The sequence below is a fragment of the Bos grunniens genome, chromosome 10, assembly GCF_055505025.1.
Source record: "Bos grunniens cultivar Pamir isolate PY7600 chromosome 10, Bosgru_T2T1.0, whole genome shotgun sequence".
NCBI classification, from domain to species: Eukaryota; Metazoa; Chordata; class Mammalia; order Artiodactyla; family Bovidae; genus Bos; species Bos grunniens.
This window is the reverse complement of record NC_141174.1, coordinates 43,567,163-43,582,480: the sequence shown is the minus strand read 5'-3', so window position 1 is coordinate 43,582,480 and position 15,318 is coordinate 43,567,163. Positions and strand designations below refer to the sequence as shown.

Genomic DNA, 15,318 nt, shown 5'->3' with positions numbered 1-15,318 from the left:
TCCGACTTTCAGCGACCCCATGGACTGTAGCCTATCAGGCTCCTCCGTCCATGGGATTTTCCAGGCAAGAGTACTGGAGTGGGGTGCCATTGCCTTCTCTAAGAAAGACTATGCTAGAACCATATTTTATATATGAGATACACAAGAATAAAAATGATCTTCAATTAAGTACATTTATACTGTTGCAAAGACATTAACTGTGGCTGAATGAGGTTTGTAGAATCCTTGCAGACTTTACCTCTTAAACTTACAATGTGATACATTTGTCCAGAGAACAGATAATATGCATATTAGCAGAATATGTATGTATTTTGCCAAGATAAAATTAAGAACTTCTCTAACTCATTTAATAAAATGGAAATAAATTAAAAGTTAATAGCTATCCCCCACATTTCATAAAGTTATTTTATATCACTTTGCTTTTACAGAAGACCTAACTCAATACTTCTTTTTCAGGAATGGAAAGAAATTCGAAGGGAATTTTTGCTTTCATGAAAAAAAGATAATTGTTTCCTTTCTTTACACTATTTTAGCTTACCAAACACTTCATAGAACACTCTAATTTTCAATAACAGATGATACCTGAATATAACTCAAACTAGCAAAGTATACATACTTCTTAGTGCTTATTTTCTCCGGTTTAACTTCTGTCTTCTTATTGAGGTCTTTTAGTGAAGAACTGAGGTAGAGTTCTTTAGGAACTGAAGCCACGGCAGGCATGATGAATAATCTTTACTCTTCCACTTCCGCAATGAATCGTGTACTTCATTAAAAGGAGTTCTTTTCTGAAACAAAATGAACACATATAATCCTAAATCCACCAACAGATGAATTGATGAAGAAGATAGGGTACATATATACAATGGAATACGACTCAGCCATTAGAAGAATGAAACTGCCATTTGTAGCAACATGAATGCAACTAGAGATTATTATACTAAGCGAAGTAAGTCAGAAAGAGAAAGACGAATACCATATGATATCTCTTGTATGTGGAATCTAAAATACGGCACAATAGAACCTATCTAAAAACAGAAACAGATTCATAGACATAAAGAACGGACTTGCGATCGTGGCGGGGAAGGCACAGTAGAGAGGAGAGCCGGGGGGAGGGACGGACTGGGAGTTTGGGGTTGGTGGGTGCAAACTATTACATTTTGATAGGTAACAACAGGTGCTAGCACAGGGAACTAAACTCAGTATCTGTGATAAACCACAACAGAAAAAATATACAGAAAGATGTAGGATATATATATGTATGACTGAGTCACTTTGCTGTACAGCAGAGACTGGCACAACAGCTGTAAATCAATTTATACTTCAATTAAAAAAGAGAGAACTTTTTCCCTATCACTTATTTCCACAATCTTAATGCTCTTCATTCTATCAGTTTAGTAATATTAGATGAATGGACATCAATGAACACTGACTCCTGTGATGCTGAGTAAGGTACAACTTAAGGGGGGAAAAGGCTTCTGCTCACCTACGTCAAACTCCAAAAGTACCCCAATTTGCTTTGATTCTAGTCACATTTTACATTAAATATTAATGCTTTCTCATTTCTTGATACTCATCCCTTCCAACCTTGTGCCACTAATCCACTCTTATTCACCAAACCTAGCTATTTTTCTCTAAAAGTCATTGTTATAATTTTAAATTTTTTCCATCTATACCATCTCTATGCATCTACAAACACAGATTTAATTAAGCACTTGAATTAGTAGTCTCAGATCTATGCATTTAGAAACAAAGATCTCATACATAAACATTTTCTACTCTCCCCCCTGCCCCCCGCCCTGTGAGTTCTATGTCTAAACCTATCAGTGATAGGGCAGAAAAAGCTCTGAACCATACCATAACTCCCAAATGGATTAATCAACATTAAATACATCCTTCTCCTTAGGTATCTAACTCATCAACAATGCATCTCCAGGGGAACACGTGTAAACCCATGGTTGATTCGTATCAATGTATGGCAAAAACCACTACAATATTGTAAAGTAATTAGCCTCCAACTAAAATAAATAAATTTTTAAAAATTAAAAAAAAAGAAAAAGAGAGTGACACCACCAGAAAGCAAAAAATAAAAATAAACCAAAAAAAAAAAGAAAAAAAGCAATGCATCACCAAAGCAGCAAAGAGCATCCAATAAAGAAAGAATACGATAGGGATCCCTTGGATTTCCAGATAATAACACTGAGGGTCTTACCTTATAAGAAACATAATGCTACATGTTAAATTCACAAAGGATATATAAGTCATGGCCCCTGATCTCCCAAGATAAACAGTTTAACTGGAGAACATTCCCTAACCTGCTATGCTCAACACCTCCTCAATCTCTGCTTATGCCCCTAAAGCTGAGTGAAAAAGCATGAATACATACAACATGACACCTTTTGTATGAAGTTTTAAAACAAACTAAAACTAGCAATATATTGCTTAAGGATAAAAATCAGATAAAGCTATAAATAAAGGTAGGAACAGTAAACATAAAATTCTATTTCTGGAAATGTGGAGGGTATAATGCACACATGGAGCTTCAGGGGTATCAGTAAAGTCAGGTTTTATTTCTCAAGTTGGGTGGTATATTCACAGATGCTCACAGATGATCATTTTATTTATGTATTTATTTAAGTATAATTGATTTACAGTATTATACACTACAGGTGTACAATACAGTGATTCACAGTTTTTAAAGGTTATATTCCATTTATAGTTATTAGAAAATATTGGCTATATACATCCTCTAGCTTATTTTACATATATTAGTTGGTGTGTTGTGCTCAGTCACTTCAGTCACGTCCAACTCTTTGCGACCTCATGGACTGTAAGCCACCAGCCTCCTCTGTCCATGAGATTCTCCAGGCAAGGATACTGAAGTGGGTTGCCATGCCCTCCTCCAGGGGATCCTCCCAATCCAGGGACAGAACCTGAGTCTCTTACATCTCCCGAATGGGCAGCTTGGTTCTTTTACTACTAGCGCCACCTGGGAAGCCCATAATAGTTGGTACAGATGATCATTTTATTGTAAGGCTTTTATAGCATATAAAATAACATGTAATGTACTTAACATTTTAAAATTTTAGAGAAACCAATTATATTAATATTCTATTAACAATGCAAATGTGAATAAAATATCCAGCTGTATAGAAATATGAAAAGAATACCCAGACAGATGTAAGTTAGAAGTTATGGGTGAAACAAGTAAACGTAAAGTTTATGTTTGTAAGCACTCATTAAAAAGACAAGACAGATTTGGAATAGAGTCTGGTATATATAACATCACTGAACACAGCTTCCACACAGTGTTATGACGGGAAGCAAGAGCACAGCATTAAGGAACAAAGGAATGGAAGTAGACTGTAGATAACTTTTTTAAAATGGCAATGAGAAGGAATATGATGGGATAGAGTAGTGCTTCAGAAACATAATTTCTTCTGAAACATAAGCAACGGTTGAGGAATAATACTTCTGACTAAGGAAAAGCACACTAAGGCCAAGAAACTAAGTTTCCTGGAAGGTGCTCAAGGAAACGGGAGGCCTTAGTGATGCTACAACAGAAGGTGACCGAGGGCAAGGAATGTTGGAGCTTGGACTATTCAGGAAGGCTAGAGGACACAGGGCTTCCCTGGTAGCTCAGCTGGTAAAGAATCGCCTGCAATGTAGGAGACCCCGGTTCAATTCCTGGGTCAGGAAGATTCCCTGGAGAAGGGATAGGCTACCCACTCCAGTATTCTTGGGCTTCCCTAGTGGCTCAGATGGTAAAGAATCTGCCTGCAATACAGGAGACCTGGATTTGATCCCTGGATTGGGAAGATCCCCTGGAGGAGGGCATGGCAACCTACTCTAGTATTCTTGCCTGGAGAATCCCATGGACAGAGGAGCCTGGCGGGCTACAGTCCATAGAGGGTCGCAAAGAGTTGGACACAACTGAGCAACTAAGCACAGCAGAGGACAGAAGGTTAAGGGTAATAAAACTTACCCTGCCTTTTCTACCCCCACCTAGCTCAGCTAGGATTTTAAGCTTACTCAGTCATAAGAAATATTTGCTCCCCTTGATATAGGCTAACTCTTGAAATATAATTTCCAAAAAGCCCAATGATTTTTCACTGGTAACACTAAGTGTACTAAGATAAGGATTAACGCCAGAGATAGACAGAGTAACTTAGCACCAGTCCGATAGTATCTGTTTTTTCCAACTCTATCCTTTTTCTGGGTCATTAAGTATTAGTGGTCTAATCACAGAACACACATTCAAAAAGTCAGGTAGAGTCTATTTTGTTGATTCCTGACAATCAAGTTTCTTGGTTGGGAAAGAGAGCTATTTATTTGAACCTTCTAAGTTGAAGATCGAGAATATGTCTCAGTCAAATCTGTTTCTCATGATTACCTTAAAAGCTTGGATCTTTGAAAGACAAAGAATATTAAAATGTATATGCTACCTAGGCAACTTAAAATAAAAAACCATTAGCCATTTCAAAGTTAAATTCAATTTGAACATTCACAGATATTCTACCATAGAAGACATTGTGCTCCCAGGAACTCAAAAATTATATGCGATCCATTTCCTCACAAAGTTTAAAAATTAATGTGAAAGAGAAAATATTAAGTAGTGTTAATACAACATGTAACCATAAGTATCAAACTATAAAGTATAAATAATGTACAATAAGAAAAATTAAGAAGATCAAGTATAACTAGAGGGATCTTAGGAAGCATCAGGGAAGGGATTGCATTTATGTGAGTCTTGGTGAGAGAAGGCTTTTTGATAGATAAGCAAGTATGAGGAAAAAGTCAAAAAGTAAAGAATATTTTTGGGAACTAGCCAGGATAGAGAATGCACAAGGATTTGCTAGTTAGATTATATTCTTTGCAGCCAAAGATGGAGAACTATACAGTCAGTCACTATACAGTCAGCAAAAACAAGACTGGGAGCTGACTGTGGCTCGGATCATGAACTCCTTATTGCCAAATTCAGGCTGAAATTGAAGAAAGTGGAGAAAACCACTAGACCATTCAGGTATGACATACAATGGGAGTAAGAAATAGATTTAAGGGACTAGATCTGATAGACAGAGTGCCTGATAAACTACGGATGGAGGTTCATGACATTGTAAAGGAGACGGGAATCAAGACCATGCCCAGGAAACAGAAATGCAAAAAAGCAAAATGGCTGTCTGAGGAGGCCTTACAGATAGCTGTGAAAAGAAGGGAAGGAAAAAGCAAAAGAGATAAGGAAAGATATACCCATTTGAATGCAGAGTTCCAAAGAATAGCAAGGAGAGATAAGAAAGCCTTCCTCAGTGATCAATGCAAACAAATAGAGGAAAACAATAGAATGGGAAAGACTAGGGATCTCTTCAAGAAAATCAGAGATACCAAGGGAACATTTCATGCAAAGATGGGCTCAATAAAGGACAGAAATGGTATGGACCTAACAGAAGCAGAAGATATTAAGAAGAGGTGGCAAGAACACACAGAAGAACTGTACAAAAAAAATCTTCACGACCCAGATAATCACAATGGTGTGATCACTCACCTAGAGCCAGACATCCTGGAATGTTAAACCAAGTGGGCTTTAGGAAGCATCACTACAAACAAAGCTAGTGGAGGTGATGGAATTCCAGCTGAGCTATTTCAAATCCTGAAAGACGATGCTGTGAAAGTGCTGCACTCAATATGCCAGCAAATTTGGAAAACTCAGCAGTGGCCACAGGACTGGAAAAGGTCAGTTTTCATTCCAATCCCAAAGAAAGGCAATGCCAAAGAATGCTCAAACTACCGCACAATTGCACTCATCTCACACACTAGTAAAGTAATGCTTAAAATTCTCCAAGCCAGGCTTCAGCAGTACGTGAACTTCCAGATGTTCAAGCTGGTTTTAGAAAAGGCAGAGGAACCAGAGATCAAATTGCCAACATCCGCTGGATCATGGAAAAAGCAAGAGAGTTCCAGAAACACATCTATTTCTGCTTTAATGACTATGCCAAAGCCTTTGACTGTGTGGATCACAATAAACTGTGGAAAATTCTTCAAGAGATGGGAATACCAGACCACCTGACCTACCTCTTGAGAAACCCATATGCAGGTCAGGAAGCAACAGTTAGAACTAGACATGGAACAACAGACTGGTTCCAAATAGGAAAAGGAGTACGTCAAGGCTGTATATTGTCACCTGCTTATTTAACTTCTATGCAGAGTACATCATGAGTAACACTGGGCTGGAAGAAGCACAAGCTGGAATCAAGATTGCCGGGAGAAATATCAGTAACCTCAGATATGTAGATGACACCACCCTTATGGCAGAAACTGAAGAAGAACTAAAGAGCTTCTAAATGGAAGTGAAAGAGGAGAGTGAAAAAGTTGGCTTAAAGCTCAACATTCAAAAAACTAAGATCATGGCATCTGGTCCCATCACTTTATGGCAAATAGACGGGGAAACAATGGACACAGTGGCTGACTTTATTTTTCTGGGCTCCAAAGTCACTGCAGATAGTGACTGCAGCCATGAAATTAAAAGACACTTGCTCCTTGGAAGGAAAGTTATGACCAACCTAGACAGCATATAAAAAGCAGAAACATTACTTTGCCAACAAAGGTCCATCTAGTCAAGGCTATGGTTTTTCCAGTGGTCATGTATGGATGTGAGAGTTGGACTATAAAGAAGGCTGAGCGCCGAAGAATTGATGCTTTTGAACTGTGGTGTTGGAGAAGACTCTTGAGAGTCCCTTGGACTGCAAGGAGATCCAACCCGTCCATCCTTTAGGAGATCACTCCCGGGTGTTCATTGGAGGGACTGATGTTGAAGCTGAAACTCCAATACTTTGGCCACCTGATGAGAAGAGCTGACTCATTTGAAAAGACCCTGATGCTGGGAAAGATTGAGGGCAGGAGGAGAAGGGGAAGACAGAGGATGAGATGGTTGGATGGCATCACCGACTCGATGGACATGGGTTTGGGTGGACTCTGGGAGTTGGTAATGGACAGGGAGGCCTGGTGTGCTGCGGTTCACGGGGTCGCAAAGAGTCGGACACGACTGAGCGACTGAACTGAACTGAAGGCCTGAAAAATAGAAACATATAAATGGAAGGCTGTGAATGTCATGTTAAAGCATTTAGTTTTTTTCTAAAGATAAAAGAGAGCCATAAGCAAAGATCTAAGAACAGTTACATGATCCAAACTAACAGTACAAGGTTAGGCTTTAAAAGACTAGAGATAAGGAAGATATTAGTTACACATTATAATGATCCTAAGGAAAGATGATGAAGGTCAGAACTAGGGCAGCAGAGATGGAATGGAGGAGGCAGATAAACATTAGAGACACCACAAAGGTGTCTTCTTTGACTGAGACAAATTCTTGACAGAACTTGACAACTGATTAGACACTCGGGGGCAAAGTACAGGGATAAGATTGTGAGGACATCAAAGTTTTTAATGAGGGTTTCTAGGAGAAAGATTCTGATTTTTTAAAGTTATCTTTTCTGTCCTTATTTGATTTTTGAGAACAGCTGAAACAAAGAACAACTTTCTCTGATGACATCATCAGAGGATCACAGTTGTTTCCATTTTCATTCATTAAGTTGTAAGTTATACTGTCAAACAGATCCTGAGTGTTAAAAACACATCCAGCATTGCCTCAATTTCTATTTCAGCCTCTACAATCACATACATTTCTGGAGAAGTCAAGGCACAAGGTAAAGGGTATTTTTCCCTAATTGAATGAGAAAGCAAAGAAAAATACGAATCCAACTTAAATGCATGTAAACTTTAATGAATTATATTTTTGATAAGTCACTCTGCTGCATTTTGCCATTAAAGAAATTTTAAAAGAGAATGACATAAAATAACTCAAGGCCAGAATAACTGAATGGATTTACAATTTCTTACTTTGGCTGCAATAGTAACAACAAACCCACTGATACTTACAATGGGAATGTTCAATAACTACAGAACTCAAATAATTTTAAAAGCTGCTTGTGTAGCTCTAGAACTAAATACAACATATAACCTGAGAAAACTATGTACACTTCAAAAAAGATTTTAAGTACAAAAAAATGAAATAAATGTATGTAAGAAAAAAGGTCTTCTAAAACAAAAAATAAATGCTTAAGACGTGTAAACCTGACAAACACTAAGGACTCCAGCTTAATCAAACAGCAATGCTCCGAAAATGAAAACCAGGCAGTACTGAAAATGAGTTGATAATAGGGAGAAAATGGAAGAAATATATACCCCGCCTCTTCCCTTTTGACATCTTTCTGATCCTTCCAAAGAGAATTAGCGATTGGATAACTTGAACCACAGAGTAAAGACTAAAAAGTAAAAAAAGTAACAACTGAGGTTTCTGGTCATTCAGACTGGTCAAGATACCTGACCTAGGGCTTCACACCAGTCACTGCCAAGGTTGCTGGCAAGACTGAAAGGAAACTGAAGTTTGTCTTTGTTGGCCGTCCATCATCTCATCTCCCCCCATCTCTGGCCTTCAGACAGCAACAGTATTCATGAGACATCATCTGACTATCTTAAATTTCATATAATCCATTCAACACCCTTCCAATTAAAATGCCCAGACAAGTGAGTATTGATGAAATAATCTGTTTCAAAGAAATACTTGAGGGCTGAACTCTTTCAAGGATTAAATCACTGCTAAAAAACAAAACAAAATTTATAGTATTGTCTGAGTATTTACTCAGTGTCCAGTGACAAGCACAGTGTTTTAAACAATCAATTCAGAAGGTCACAATCATCATAAAAAAAAAACAACACACAACTAAATCCTAAAGAGAAAATATCAGACCATGTCACACATAGTAAGGTTAAGAATTGTTTCATGAAATTTTAGTTTAAAAAAAAAAAGAAAGAAATTTTAGTTTAGGCTATGTGTACCTGTGTATGCACCTACAGAGCACTGGGTAGAAACATGAAATGTATTTCTTACTACAGGTTACAACTGAAAAAGTGAAGAAGTCCTGCAGAGCAATGCTATACTCCAAGTGTGGTCTACAGACCAGTGCTGGTTGAGGAATTGCTGGTTACCAGTCTGTGATAAAATAAGCTTATAACAGGGAGGCCTGGCGTGCTGCTATTTCATGGGGTTGCAAAGAGTCGGACATGACTGAGCAACTGAACTGAACTGAACTGAACTGAAACCAATTAAGCACACTGAATTTTTCATAGTATCAAGACTTTCTTTAGGAGGAGAGCAGTGTACTCATTTATATTCTAGTACAAGCTGCAAGCCTATAATAGAGACTGGCTACTTTGAGTAACTGCTCTAGGGGGATAGAGAATACCACAGGGCTTCTGGTCACAAATATCTTGGTCTAGTTACCAAGACCAAACTAATACTCATTAAATAATAAGCCAACAACTAATTCCTACAATATACATTTATATATATATATAAATGCACAAATATATTAACTCCATTCATTGGGAAGTAAAAAGGAGGGAAAAATTCAGTGTAACTTGGGGTGAGGGGGGAGCTTCTTCCAGCCCAGACTATACTCTTTTATGCTGATCCTTTGTCCTTCAAAAACCAATTTACGTGAAGTCCCTGGAGGTCCAGTGGTTAAGATTCTACACTTCCAGTGCAGGGGGCACAAGTTCGATCCCTACTTAGGGAACTAAGATCCCACATGCCGCAAGGTGTGGCCAAAACAACAATAGCAACAACTTAAGTTTCACCTCTTCCATCCTTGATGGTCTCAGATCTGGAGTTTATTTCTTGGTCTAAATTCTATACTATTTGTTACCTATATCATTCTTTCAGTACAGAATTTGGACCAGATGCCAAGTGTGACTACACTTTAAGTTACTCATACGTCATAAGCATGCAGTATCATGATGCTGTGATAAAAGACAGCCACCTGCCCTAAGGACAGGAGTTAGCCATGAAGAGAGTCAGAAAGGAGGGCATGCAGAAGAGGAAATCAACACAAACAAAGACACAAAAAGAGGAATCAGGACAAAAAGAGTAAAGTAGTGAGAAAAATAAAGAATACAATAGGGATTATTAGGAAATAATCAATTAGATCAAGGAATTACACTTACTCGTCTTTACAAGTCATTACTCTAACATGCTAGATCTCTAATAATTACTTCAGTAGTCCTTAGAGTCAATCTTTAATAACTGCTGGCTAGCAATAATAAATTCTATTAGGTAAAGCAAGGGAGTTATATGATGGAGAACTTTTGAAACCACCCAAAATTATCTATATTTAATTCAGCCCACAGTAAGAAGCCAGACCTTCCTTAAAAAGGAAAATAGTACTTCTGGGCAGGTCAAAGTGGGACATGTAAGATAGATGTGAAGGAAACAGAAACAAGGGAATGATACTCTAGAAAAGAATAAGGAGCAGGCCACAGAAAAAAGAACATAAACAGGTAGAAAGATGCTTTGACTGAAACAATGTTTTCTCTCTTAAGTGCATACACACACACACTTTGAAACCCTGAGAAATGGGAACAATGGGAGTGCTATTAACAAAACAAAGGAATACTGCAGTTTAAAACACTGACCAGTTTACAGCAGCATCTCTCAACGTGGGCACTACTCACATGTTGGGCTGAAGAACTCTTTGCTGTGGGGCTGCCCTACACATGGTAGTAGGTTTAGCAGCAGCCCTGGCCTCACCCACTAGATGCCAGTAGTATCCACATCTCTCCAGTTGTGACAACCAGAAATGTTTCCTGACGGACAAATGTCCACGATGGGGGTGGGGGGCAGGGGATGCAAAATTAACCCCATATAAGAACCACTGATTTACAAAAAAAATTTGAACATGTTAAGTATATGAAAAAGAAATAGTATCTAAAAAAAGATGCCCTGATAGAGATGTAAATATGTAATTAGATACCAAGTTTACAGAAAGCCAAATAGATATTAAATCAACTATTAAGACGTTAATGTTAACTTTTATAATCCTTATTGTTTTGGGAGATAACAAAGTATTGACATGAATAGGTTATCTAGGATAGTTTAAATAATTCTATTCTCTTCACTTTTATGTATATTTTAAAACTTCTAAAATAGTTTTAAAAACATAATCATCATTCACACTAGTAACTAATATCAGGAGAATGAATCACTAAGGAAATGATATCTTGTTTCTCTACAGCTGACAAGATACCTTAAGGACTGGAACCTGGAGAATTCCAAAGTTACAAAGTTCTTACACTGCTAAAAAGAAAAACAGAGTCAAATAACTAGCCTTAGTTTTGAAGAGTGACTAAAAACTGGCTTCAATTTGGTAACGTTTAGAATACAAAGTGCAGGGCTGGGGGCTAGAGAGAATACAAAGAATATACCTCCTCATGTAGTTCTACCTCTTAAGAGGAAAGGTAAGTACACAATGGTAATACAAAGCAACTACCCTAATATAGGCACTAACATACCACGCCAAAAGTTTCTTGGTTTTATTAAGAAGGATCATTCCTAGAAAATAGACAAGGGTAACTGTTTTACACAATAAATAGGTGTCTTTCTACATATGTAACCTTGCTCCATTTCTTATCTCTCCTCCCTCTTTATCTCTTCAATTTTTCTTAACTGATGCCAAATGGATGAGCTGGGAACCCAACTGTACTTAGTAAGTACCAGAAAAAAAGCTATGGTTTGCAACCCTAGCTGTATATTAGAATCACCCAAGAACTCGAAAAAAATACTCATGCCCAGAATCCATTCCTAAATAGTTCAATTAGAATCTGAGTGAGATTTGAACATAAGATTTTTATAAAGCTCCTCAGGTTAATTCTAACATACACTCAAGACAGAGAACCATGAGCACAAAGAATGGATATAAGTATGTTGCTGCTGCTGCTGCTGCTGCTAAGTCGCTTCAGTCGTGTCCGACTCTGTGTGACCCCATAGACAGCAGCCCACCAGGCTCCCCTGTCCCTGGGATTCTCCAGGCAAGAATACTGGAGTGGGTTGCCATTTCCTTCTCCAATGCCTGAAAGTGAAAAAATAAAGTGAAATCGCTCAGTCGTGTCCCACTCCTAGCGACCCCATGGACTGCAGCCCACCAGGCTCCTCGGTCCATGGGATTCTCCAGGCAAGAGTACTGGAGTGGGGTGCCATTGCCTTCTCCATAAGTATGTTACTAGAAGCAATAAAACAGTCTGAAGATGACAATTAGTTTTCAGCTGAAATCAACATCTTAAGTTATATCATTCCCAACCTACCAAAAATTATGAGAAATCATTTTTATTTTTAATATTTTATAATTAAAAAACTAAAGTAAAACCTCCAGGATTCCTACACCCACAGCTTTTCAATGTTTGAAATTGATATTATAATGTATAATAATTTCATTTCATGACATTAGAGAGACATCAGGACAAATATCATATATCACTTACATGTGGAATCTAAAATAATGATATAGGTGAACTTATTTACAAAACAGAAATAGATTCATAGACATAGAAAACAAGCTTATGATCACCAAAGGGGAAAGGGAGTAGGGAGGAATAAATTTGGAATTAACAGACACACACTACTATATGTAAAATGAATAAACAATGAGGACCTACTGTATAGCACAGGGAACTATACTCTATATCTTATAATATCCTATAATGCCAACGAATCTAAAAAAAGAATATATATATATATGACTGAATCACTTTACTGTACACCTAAAACACTGTAAATCAACTATACTTCAATTTAAAAAAAGACATGCAGGTTCACATCATTATTGGTACATTTCAGATAATTTAGTATTATGAAAGACTAAACTGTAATGTGTTAGAAAAGACAAAGTTTAGCTCTCTCAACACTAACTTTATTCACTACGCATGAGTACTGTGTTACTTGAATTAGTATGGTTATAAATATGTAATTCCAAAATAAGTTTAATATAATATTTCATATTTACTAATAAATTCTATATTATGAAAGTACTGCAAGTCTTAGTTTCATTTCCACTTACTATCATATAACTCTGGGCAAATTCCTTAAATCCTCCAATGCCACCAGTGCCATTGCTCAGTTTATTTTCATCTGCAAAATGGAAATAATCCATCTGCTTCTATAAAGTTTTCAAAGGTAGCAAATGAAAAATTTTTTTCAAAAAGTGCTCCAAAAATTATAATGTGCCATGAGACGGCTAAAAAAAATCAGAAGTGTAACTTACTCTGCATCTACTATTATATCTAAATATTAGTCTAACACAACCTTGTCAACAAAATTATGGTATGCTCAAGATGGCCACAAGTTATTATCAGCACTGGCTCCTTCAAAAGTCTATTATCTGGTGGAGGGAGGACTCTAACTGCTCTAATGAACAGAGAATGTTGGAAGTAATGCTGTGCCAATTTCTGGGTCCAAGCTTGAAAAGATTTTAAGAGAAAGCTTCCACTCCTTCAAACACTTGCTCCTGGAACTCAGCCTCCATGCTGTGCTATGTCTAAGACACATGAAAAGGCTATACCACAGGCACTCCTGTCGACGTCTCAGCTGAACTCTCAGCCAACAGCAACTGCCATCGATGGGAATGAGCCATCCTGGATGTTCTGCCCAGCTGAGTTTTCAGATGGATATCGGACTACAATACAAGAAACCTTCATCGAAAAGCAACCAGCTGAATCCAGCTGGCCCAAGAAACATGAGATAATAAACTGTAGCTTTAAGCTACTTTGTTTTAGAGTGAAGTGTTATATAGCAATAGGCAACTGGGACAATAACCAAGATTAAAACAAAAAAGACTCAATAATGTTTAACTTATTATCACCTCATATTTAATGAACACTTTTTCCCTTTCATCTCTCCAAAAATAAGTATATTTTCATGTTCGTAATAAAATATAATGTTCATAATAAAATATAATGCCAGACATTTTATGGAAAAAAATCTGATGTACTGACTCTTCTACTTTACAGAAGCCATCCTGGTTCTTTCCTATTGTGTTCATACTAATAAATAAAAGACCATAACAACTGACAAAGTTCAAGTAAATATATTAAAAAATTAAATTACAGAAAGACATCCTTAAAATATTTTTGTTTTTCTCACTCATTGTTTTCTCAAAAACTACAATTCATACCTATGTGCAATTAGTATGTATTTATGTCATTAGTGACAGGTTGTGTGTTCTTACTATTTAATTTAAAAGGTGCACCTAATGTGTCACAAGAAATGGAATACTTATTTCAACATGTTAGAAACATAACACAACCTACCGGAAACCTTTCAGACAGATGAGACCAGTATTCTGGAATCATGACAAATGATCTAAATACATCATGAAAGACATTCAACAATGAATCTTAAACAGAATCTGTTGAAATGCAAAATCTGCTTACATAGCAAAGCCACAGAAAAAGCCTACAAGAGGAACACTTCCCTAACAAAGACCACTGGGCATTTTTCATGGCTGCAGTAGAAAGCATACAAAAATTAGGATGTTTGCAGATTTACAGAGAGTAAAATCTTTATTTTGGCATCCCCTATAGTTGAAACCCTCAGGGCTCTTAACAAGTATTAAATTCCTTAGATTCTGCAACACCTCTGTCTTCAGGTAAATATTTTCTTAGTGATTAAGGGACTTGTTTCAAGGTCACAAAATGAACTGGAGGCAAGAAATAAACCGAGAAGTGTGGCCTGCAGCTTTAGGTATAAATTCAGGGTTCTAATAATTTCCAAGGTGGAGTGGAGGTGAAATTAACTTATCCCACAACTCCAGGAGAGAGGGCACATTTTAGGAAAGAAAAGCTTTTATTTGAGGAAGTCACAGTTTTAACTCTGATGCGCTCATAGTTTCTTTAAACGCAATTTTGAACTTCACTAAAAGCAAGTTTGACTGGATCAGAAGACGGACTGAAAAACACTCTGAGAGGTTGTATTAAGGCTTGGGGATGCAGCTCGACAGCAAGTAAATCCGAGAACGGAGGCAAGAGGAAGGAGGTCAAAGTCGGTCTGACTGTCCAAGAAGATGGAAGAATGGTCAAGGCCACCTTTCGAGACCGGAAAACCTGAGCCCACGCGGAACTGGCTGGGCAACCCTAGGTGGACAGCAGGAAAGACTTGAGGTTGGGCCCTTCCTCCAAAAGCCGATTGTCCCACCCCTCTCCGAGGACAGAGCTTGTCTCCCGGGTGATCAGCAGCTGGTGTAAGGTAAGGGGCTTCGCTGCGGTCGGATTCCCAAGGATCAAAGGCCAGGACCCAGCCCCGCACTCACCTTGGAGCCCGGCGCACTTCACTAACGCCAGCCTCCTCGCCAAAGGCCCATCTCCCACCAACTCGAGGAAGAATCGCTATCCGGACGGAAGCCAGCCCAGCTCATCCCCGATTCCCAATTTGCACTGCGTTGC

The 15,318-nt window shown here is 37.9% G+C and overlaps 1 protein-coding gene across 1 annotated transcript in view; it reads right to left on the bottom strand.

The window, feature by feature from the left end:
- The window catches only part of USP8 (ubiquitin specific peptidase 8), a 51,518-nt gene extending 36,207 nt beyond the window's left edge, over positions 1-15,311 (bottom strand). Inside the window, exons 1-2 of the mRNA XM_086320909.1 lie at positions 15,186-15,311; positions 617-785 (exon numbers count right to left, since the gene is read on the bottom strand). Of these exons, the coding sequence (XP_086177035.1) occupies positions 617-720 (104 nt within the window). The 5' untranslated portion in view covers positions 721-785; positions 15,186-15,311. The remainder of the gene's footprint in view (positions 1-616; positions 786-15,185) is intronic.
- Positions 15,312-15,318: the final 7 nt, after the last annotated feature.